Source organism: Trematomus bernacchii, unplaced genomic scaffold, assembly GCF_902827165.1.
Source record: "Trematomus bernacchii unplaced genomic scaffold, fTreBer1.1, whole genome shotgun sequence".
In the NCBI taxonomy this organism is placed as follows: Eukaryota; Metazoa; Chordata; class Actinopteri; order Perciformes; family Nototheniidae; genus Trematomus; species Trematomus bernacchii.
In genome coordinates, this window is record NW_022987739.1 from 918,820 (window position 1) to 928,418 (window position 9,599).

General features: G+C 41.8%; 1 protein-coding gene across 1 annotated transcript; it reads right to left on the reverse strand.

Moving 5' to 3' along the window:
• Positions 1-473: 473 nt before the first annotated feature.
• Positions 474-9,260, reverse strand: chst7 (carbohydrate (N-acetylglucosamine 6-O) sulfotransferase 7). The gene is made up of 4 exons (XM_034146149.1): positions 8,834-9,260; positions 7,020-7,430; positions 5,828-6,316; positions 474-1,341 (listed from the first exon to the last, which is right to left on the reverse strand). The coding sequence occupies exons 1-3, from the start codon at positions 9,194-9,196 to the stop codon at positions 5,849-5,851; spliced, it is 1,242 nt and encodes a 413-aa protein (XP_034002040.1). The 5' UTR covers positions 9,197-9,260; the 3' UTR covers positions 474-1,341; positions 5,828-5,848.
• Between the last annotated feature and the right edge of the window lie 339 nt (positions 9,261-9,599).

The window sequence follows — 9,599 nt, forward strand, 5'->3', positions numbered from 1 at the left end:
CGGTTCTCATACCATAGAATATTTGTTCTGCAGAGTAGGAGACCTTTGCGGATAATTTGGCTTCTAATAAAAACCTCAATGATGTCCAAATCTGAAGTTATCGGAGAAAACAACTGTAAAAACGCCAGCAGCGGCCGAACAGCGTAAAGGGAGAAACTCCGATTTTAAACATTCAACTGATTTATTTACTGTCCTTAACCATGAAGTAATAAAAACAAGTAAAAAGCTAACATTAGGCTATAAAGAAACGACACCACCGCTAAGCTAAAGGCGGCTAATGGTCGGCAAGATGACGTTTAGTTGTCTCATTTAGACACTTAGACACTCTTAGGACACAAAAGCTTCAGTAACGCCAACATGCTCAGGGTTTTAGGACTCATTCCTGCACCACTATATTGAATTGATTGAGAGAAGATTACATATTGTTTAAGGTTCCTCCCAATGAATAGCAATAACACACATTTTCTCTTTTCTATTTTTTACAAACTCTTTATTGAGGTCAGTTTAAATAATCTAAACGTTATTTCTTGCAGGTTTTCCCCCCAAAACCATTACAGAACCAACTTCTGAAGTTGAACACATTGATGCTGGAAAACTTCCTCCATCTTTAACCCAGAGGCATGTCGCAGCATTTTGAAAATATTATAGATAAAAACTATAAACAGTAAGAATCAGTACCGTGTGTTTGTGAAAACGTTGCTAGGAAAAGTTCCTCCAGACACGTCCGTGTGATATTAGAGGATTTCACACTCTCGTGAGTGTTTTGTCAGCGGGGTGCTGCAGCTGTCTGGATTCCTCAGGGGCTGGGGGGTGAGGGGGGGGGGGGGGACAACGGCTCCTCAGTCCGGCCTCTTTTTTCCACACACATACTGTAGTTTCTTCTTTCAAAGCATTTCATTGGCATTGTTAGAGAGCCAGCTACTGTGAAGTGTCAGTAATGCTGCAGATTACCACACTGTCTGCACGATAAGCCTCGCAGGTGAGAGAGAACCGACTCTCTGCACCCCCCGCTCCGACGTCGCCATCTCGGGCTTTTTATGGCACTCGGCTGCCGGGGATTTGAGGAGGATTAGTGCTACTCAAAAGGACAGAAGGGTGGAGGCTGGCCAGCGTTTATTCCCCCTCCCACACTCTCTCTGTCGGCATGGTGTTAAAAATGTAACACTGTCAAAATAAGCGGCCTTCTCCCCCGTTCTTCAGTTCCTCTGCTCCTGCTCTCCTTGTTTTCCCTGCAGTTCGTCGAGCCTCCTCGTCTGTAGGACTCGACTCTCCCAGCGGAGCACATTCCTGCTGCCTGTTTTCTTATTCCACCTTCTGCCTTCAGCGCTGAACACCAGGCCCCTGCAAGAGAAAATAAAGAGTCAACTGAGGATTTAAATACATTCTTTAGGATATAGTTTACAGCTGCACACTGAAAATAACTGTCAATATGATTGATGAGTTCCATTATCTCCATCAATAGCTCTATCAGTGAGTCTAAAGCTGGAACAATCAGTTATCTTCATAGATTTAGTCATTTTTCAAGCAGATACAGTGAAGAAAATGCAATATTCTCCGATCACAGCCTCTCAAATTAAACAATACTATTCTACTCTTGGTCATATGTCATTGTAAACAAAACAACATGTGTGATTTTGGCCATAACAAGTTTTACTGTGAAATATGTACGGCCATTTTTAGACGTTTCATTGACTAAACAATAATTAAATCACTTGCTGCTCTTCTTTTTGGGATTGAAGTTCTACAAATAGAACAGTTTGAAGAAGAAATACTTTGCAACCTATTATTGTTTTGGGATTTAGTCTAGTTTGGACAAAACGGGCACATTTGACATTTTATAGACCAAACAACAGCCTGATTTAAAGGAGAGGTGTCATGCTTTTTCCGGTTATTACCCGTCCCCTTGTGTGTTATGAAGGTTTTATGCATGTAAACGGTGTGCAGAGTCAAAACCCTCAAAGTACACCCTGTAGCGAGTAAAACTCTAACACAGAAAATACCTCCCCAAAACGCCTCGTTGGAGATACGTCATTGTCCATTTTGTTCCGGGTACGGCATGATGTCAAGCCGTACCCGGAACGAAATGGACCAATCCGTGGAGCCATTACGTTACGTCGGCGGAGCCGTACGTTAAGCCCCCCGCTGATTGGTCCAAATTGACCAATCCACGGACTTCCTCACACACAGGCAGCTCAGCTGATTTCTCCTCCCTGGCTGCAGGCTGATAACAGACAGTTGGGATCGCGCGAAATTCTCTCTGCAGACCCATTCTCACAGCGTTTATCAACCTTTTTCTTACTCAATATCAAGCCACACTTATTGTTTTTTACTTCGGATGTGAGTTTGTGTGTGCTCAGGATGAGTTTGGCTGTGTGTCGCTATGTATCCTAAACAAGGAAACAACACCTCCACGGAGCTCAGCGCGATTCACAACGTCCCGACCAATCAGAGCACACTGTGCTCACAGGGAGGGTGGGGGGCTGGAGCTATTGGGAGCTACAACGAGCCGTTAAGGCAGAGAGTGAAATTCAGTGAATAAACGTAGTTTACAGAGATGCTGTATGAGAAACCAATGTGAGTTTGGAAAATTGCACAATATAAATCTATTCTAGTAGACCTCCAACAATGGAATTATGATCAGTGGAAATGGCCATGACACCCTCTCCTTTAAGATTTTTGACGATGTCCCATTAGATTTTGAGGAGCTGTGTCTGGAGCTGGGCAACATATATGAATATCTAAGTGATATTTAATATGCAACAAGACATAAACTTGATTTGATCATATAGTAATATTTTCTAAATTGTATTTTCTGGCTTTAAAAGTTGCACTACAGTCATTATTTGAACTGAAAACTATTGAACTGTACTAATATTTGACTTCTACCCACTTAAATCCACATTACTGAAGCCATTTCCTTTAACAGACACATTGTCCTGTACTTTGCATAATGTTGCTGAAGTGCCAAGTCTGCAAAAAAAAAGAAAAAAGAAAAAGATCATATGTGATTTCCTCCATACTCTCAACCATAGTTGTTTGGCAATTTTGTTTTTTGTCAGTATTTGCAGCACTATCAGAGTCATGGATGGGGCAGTGAGACATGAATCCCCCCGTCAGGTGGCCAGCTGCTGGAGAGGCTGCTGCTGACGGCCGGTGGTAACCAGGAGCTGTGCCCCGTCATGGACAGCCGTGCACAAGACCCCCTTCAGAGGAGGGTCTGCCAGCCCCCCCGCGGTCCAGCAGAGGAGGCGGCACTGCCAGGAGGGAAACAATGAGGCCTCTATCAAACCACATCAGTGGATCATAAGGAGGGAGGAACATTTCTGAGACTGCCTCGCTCCAAAGGCTCTAAAAATCTGCTACAGTTGGTCTTACTTGTGTTTAAATGCCACTGCTGGAGGCCTGGAATTGAAATAAATGTGCTTTATTTTACCCTGAAGGAGTGGGTTTTTATGTTTTGAAGTCAGTTTTGCATGCATGCGTCTCTATCGGTTTAGATGGTGGTCAGCACACGGAAGTTTGGAGAAACAACCAGGCCACTAGACTCCATTAAAGAAAACAGTGGTTTGACCTTGCAAGACACAGGAGGTGCTTTTGTTTACGGTGCCTCGCTCAGTTAGTTATGTTGTGTTTATTGTGTGACTTTGGTGAATCCAAAACAAACTTTCTTAAGCTCACACAACACAAATGACTATTGGTGGCCTTTCTCTTTCTCTACAGAACTCCCTATTTAAAAAAAAAGAAAAAGCAACAGCAACACGGTGACACATTAATAGGGTTATGATTGTTATCTATAACAAAAGAGCAGAGTCCATCATTACCTGACAGGTGGCAGATAATATGATAACCATGACAGAATACACCAACAGGTGTGAAAAGTTAACATGTTACATAGTGATATCACTATGTTTAGGAAGTAAACAAAGGAGTCCAATGTAAGCTTTTCAAGCAAGGGGGAGAGAAACTCCCTCTGGAGGGAACACAGGGATTTTAGCCTTTGCAGACCATTTACATGCACACAAACCTGTACAACACACTACAGGAGAGGGAAACACCAAAAGCAGAGTAGGGCCTCTTAAGGTTTCCTCCTCGTACTTGTGAAAGTTGCTCGTTGCAAACATGAATGGGCTCGCCATCTGTTTGTGATGTCACTAAATCATTCTTGTATACGTGTACGCAAACGTTTGACAGAGAAACACTCGGCCCTCAGCCGATGGAAGAAAAAACTGCCTATTCACAAATATGAACCTGACATAACAACACTTGTGTGTACATGTATCGTTGTTCAGGAAAAATATAATATATGTATTTTTTATTTTGTTCTGGGGGTATAAAATGTATCTTAAGAAACAGTAGAAAAATAAATAATCGGTGTTACAGTCATAGCTTCAGCCGACGGTCTATTCCTAAATGCTTATTTCCTTGCTATGCCTAAACTAAATGAAATGGAAACCCTAATGTTTTCTTAACGTCTTATGGTTTGTACACTAAATTAACTTCTTTACACACTTTGCAGTGACTCATGTGTGAACAGTGCTCTTTAATTAAATTGCCTTTGCAGCTTTTCGATCAGCATAAACCTGCTTTTGTTTGTCTTCGCTTCAAGGAGTAATAACTTAGTGGATTTTTTATTTGTATGTGTGTTTGAGTGTTATGCATTGAAACCGAGCAGTTAGCCTGCAGGGTGAAATGGAAAACAGAGTGATCTTTTACTGATCCTCCCGATGCACGCTCTGGTTTTAATTGGCAGCGAGAGGTCAAAGGTCAGGGATCAGCCTCAGAGCGGTTTCTGTTAAACAGCGACTTCCTGCTCTAACTTGAGCGTACCGTTAAAAACTCTCTCTCTGTCTCACTGTCAAACTGAGGATCTTACCCCTTTTTTCACTGCTGGATGAATCCACTTTGTGAACTGGGAAAGTACATTTTGTACTTTTGATTGCACTGTTGTATCTGACAGCTTTAGTAACTTGCTTTCAATCAGATTAATAATGCATAATATATAACTAATAAATACTTTATAATGTATACATATAGGTTCAGATAAAACGGTATTGATCCCTTTGTAAGATTCTTAAGCTAACTGGCATATTTTGGTATGTTTCCTTGGTAATTCAATAAATAAATAAATAAATGGTATTTATGAAACAATCACATGTTAATGTCTAAGCTTGCAAACTCCTTTGTGACTTAAATACCTGACAAATAATATAAGAAGTTTAGTGCTAAATAAATCGAACAGTACATTCATTATATATTTTAAAATATATATAAATCAATAGTTCCTGAGCTATACACTGACTCAAATACAGTAATCAGATGAAGACTAAAAGTTTAAAGATTTTCTGAGAGGTTTGAGTTAGTAGGAGCTTGTTATTAGAAATGTTGACGTAATTGTGTAGCACGTCATCTCAATATTTAATATCACAATGCCGATAATCGCCCAGCCCGAGTTAGAGTGCTCAACACAATAATGCACCATCATGGCTACTTATACTTTTACTAAGGAAATATTAAGGAAAAAGTATTGCATTGTGTCCGTATAATGATAAGGGAAATGTGTTTAAAGTATTAGAAATGTAATGCAGATGTCCACTATGACTGTTGTACTATAATATATTATATAACATGAGGTGATTGCTCAGGCACTAATGAAAAAGCATGTTTTTACTACTGTAGTTCATGGTACTTTTGGTACATTACGTATATTTTGTGACTTCTTGAACTCAAGCAAGATTTTGAATTAAGGACTTGTACACGTAACAGAGACTAGACTGTGGCTGCTTTTAATGCAGTTAAATATCAGATTATTCCCCCCCTCTCTGCTCACCTGCCCATGCGTTGCACCTCTTCATGTGGTTTTGTCCCTGCTGTTCTTGTCGTAGCCCAGCTGCCTCATGACCTCGCTGCAGTACGCCTCCACCTGGTTGATCTGCTCCACGTTCAGCCTCTCCCTCCAGGCGTAAATGGCCTCCTTGGCGTCCCTGGAGGAGATGAGGAAGGGTTTGTCGGAGGAGTATCCGTGTCCGTGCGTCATGTTGAGGGCGAAGCGGTCCAGCGCCGGGGAGCTGGTGAGATTTGAGAAGAGGAAGAGCCTCTGCAGCTCCTCCATGGGCTGCAGAACCAGGTCCTCGTAGCGGACCCTGAGGTAGTTCCTCCTCACCCAGGGGGGGGCGTTCAGCACCAGCATCATGTCGCTCAGCCAGTTGTCGCAGATGAGCTCCATGGCGCTGGAGACGTAGCTCTCGGCCCGGTTCACCCTGTTGTTCGGCACCAGCAGCCGCTTGTATTTATCCGTCTGCTTCTTGCTCCTCAGCACCTGCAAGATATAATATAATAATAATAATACAAAACATGTGGAGGAGCCTGTTGTTGTTTACTCCGGGTTGGAGGGTTACTTTAAAAAGGGGCCTGATTAAATGTGCTTTGTTTTTATGTTTTGAAGTGAGTTTTGCATGAGCTGCTTCTCTATCGGTTTAGATGGTGGTCAGCCAGACGGAAGTTTGGAGAAAACAACCAGGCCACTAGACTCCATTAAAGAAAACAGTCATTGTACCTTGCAAGACACAGGAGGTGCTTTTGTTTACGGTGCCTCGCTCAGTTAGTTATTTTGTGTTATTGTGTGACTTTGGTGAATCCAAAACAAACTTTCTTAAAACGCAGAAGTCACACAACACAAATTAACTAGGGCAGAGATAAACAAGCAACTCCTGTTCTGCAAGCTGAAGTTAAAAATAATTTCAATAGAGTCTGGTGGTTTACTTTAACAAGGAGCCTTATTCTGCTTTCAGGGGTTTTCCCTTCTCTGTAGTGGGGTATATAGGTTTGTGTGCATGTAAATGGTCTGCAAAGGCTAAAATCCCTGTGTTCTGTCCAGTGGGAGTTTTCAAAAAGCTCTTATATTACACTACAGGTATTTACCCCAACACTGCCTGCTGTGTTTTCCAGAGCCTGAAAGGAAAAGCTGCACATCTTGACACACAGAAGCTGGAGCCATGGGATGTTTTGGTATGAGTTAGTACCTGGATGCTCTCCTTCACCAGGGCCTGCTTGGACTTCAGCCGGGAGTTGTGCACGGCCCGCGGGTCTCTGAAGAGCTGGATGATCTGCAGGTTGATCGCCGGGTCTTTCATGAGAGGAACCAGCGTGCTTAGATCCAGAACACGGACTCCTTTGATCACCATCACCGGGTACTTCTTACACTCCCTCTCCAGATCTCTGATGTCCCTCTTCTTGCACTTTGCACACTGATCCTCCTTCACCAGCCCGATGTCGTGCCTCTTGTGAGCATCACAAAGCGGCTCGGAGCAGATCACCTTGTTCATCTTCCAGCCGAATATGAAGGAGGTGGTGATGTTCTGAGAGCCTGCGTAGAGTTTGAGCACGGAGAAGTCGCACCGGTACAAGGCGTTCATCATGTCCCGCACCGCGCCCTGCAAAACAAGGACATTTATATATCACCTTTTTAACAAAGTGCTTTACAAACATTTTTTTTTTTTTAGAGCATTAAGAAATAGTGCAGCGAAAAACACATTATAAAATGGCATTTGAAAACAGTCGTTAAAAAGCAAAGAGAACCAGAAGTGGCTCTTTATCTCCCACTTCTGGTTCTCTTCGACTGTCTTCAAATGCCATTTATAATGTCTTTTTCTAAGTACATGTACTCTGAGGTACCTGGATTCGTCGTCTTCTTATTTATAGACACATGCATTTTCAAGCATTTGGACTACCTATGTTGTAAATGTATTATCTTTTGAATGTACACACAACATCTATTGCATGTCTGTCCGTCCTGGGAGAGGGATCCTTCTTCTATTTTCTCCCGTTAACTGTGGGGTGTTTCCTTGTCCTATGTGAGGGTCCAAGGACAGAGGGGGTCGTATTCATATTGGTTGTAAGCAGCTGTGATTGACACACCATCTATTTTTGAGTAAGGGGTAAAATAAGACTTTCTTCTCCCTGCTCCTCTCATTCATGAGCTAAAAAAAAAACAGGCTTAAAATGTACAATGGATTACATTATCAGGATACAAGAAAAAGTACCTGTATTCTCTTAGTTACATAAAAAAATGTGTAATCAGATTACTGGTACATTTTTAAAAAGGGGGATTACTATCAGGATTACAAGATTGATGTATTGACTAATTTCCTTCTTCTTTATTGTAAATGCAGTTGATGGAAACCTGATTTATTAAACAAAAAGTCTGAGTTTGTTTTTAATTCACATGTTGAACTAAAACAGCATTTTTAAACCATTCTGTAGGCATTTACTGTAATTTAAGAGAACACATTTAACCTAAATATCTTGGTTTCTTCTTTTCTAAGGTCACATTGTTCTGTTTTTTCTTGGACATTTATGTGAATTTTCAGTGATGTACTTACTATGTATTGTGGGCCATAATATTATATGAGAAATTGTCGTTTTCTTGGACCTTGATGTGAAGTTAAGATGTGTGATAAGCTTTGGGTATTGCAATTTCACCCGTGTACAAAAGTAGCTTAATTCAGTTGATGAGGGCTAGGTGAATAAATGTAAGCGATGTGATGCAAGTAGCTCTTTGCCCCTTTCATTTTTTCAAAGTAGCTCTCAGATGAAGTAAGGTTGGAAACCCCTGTTTTACACAATAGGCCTACACTGAAATAGAAAAACCTCATATTCATTTTACTCTTGTATTTATTTGCATTGCATTTGATATTGAGGTAACGGAAAGTAATCAGGTTACTTTTATATTTTGAGACTCTGATTCGGCTACTGATTACAGTTGTTGACATGGTAACACTGGTTATAATAATGGCCATGAGTGGAATAACACTAATAATAAAAACAGTAAGCAGACCTGCAGGCTTCCAGCGTCCCCCGGGTACAGAGCCTGCCATATGTGCCACATGGGCTCATACAGGTAGAAGACATCGGGGTGCTGGTTGAACAACTCCCCCAGGAACGAGGATCCGGTTCTCCAGGTGGCATGAAGGTAAATGTGTATCCGAGTTTGGCTCCTGTTAACGGCGTGCTGCTCCGACGCGTTACCGTTATCATCCCAAAGCTTCTCCAAATCTGGGCATCTGGGCTGTTGCTGCCGCAGTTTGTTATTGTGGTGCACGGATTTATCCCCGTAATCCAACACGTAGGGGATTAGCAGAAGTAAACCTGTGTATGCCAGGATCAAAACCAGGTATTTCTTGTGCAGCCGCCTCTTCATTTCCTCTCCGGAGGCTACAGTTGTTTCCTTTTGGAGGGTCTGCGCTTTGTGAGCTGCGGTGGAGATATGTGTGTGTGTGTGTGTGTGTGTGTGTGTGGAAGGAGTGTGTGTGGGTGTTTAACCACGCCCCATTAAAGACAAAACTACCAGATTATTTCATTGTCTTGTTCCCAGCGAAATACATGATGTAAAAACCGTTATAAAAGGCGTTAACATGCGTAGGTTGTGCTGGCATGGTTCTTAAACAGTCGAAAACTAAGCAGATTGAGAACCGTTAAATTAGAACTCACAAAGAGCCTTAAAGGAAAAGACGGCCCAACGGATACTACAGTGCTGTAATATTTATGACCGTTAGAAAATTGTTTGTACTTTCTCTTGTACATTGTGCTAAATTAGCTGTGAA

What these genes read in the sequence shown, in the direction of transcription:
- chst7 (XM_034146149.1), bottom strand. Translation starts at nt 9,196, where the DNA reads ATGAAGAGGCGGCTGCACAAGAAATACCTGGTTTTGATCCTGGCATAC. An exon ending in GGGACGCTGGAAGCCTGCAG is followed by an intron (nt 7,431 to 8,833) that starts GTCTGCTTACTG and finishes CTTGTTTTGCAG; the next exon opens with GGCGCGGTGCGGGACATGAT. An exon ending in TGGTGAAGGAGAGCATCCAG is followed by an intron (nt 6,317 to 7,019) that starts GTACTAACTCAT and finishes TATATCTTGCAG; the next exon opens with GTGCTGAGGAGCAAGAAGCA.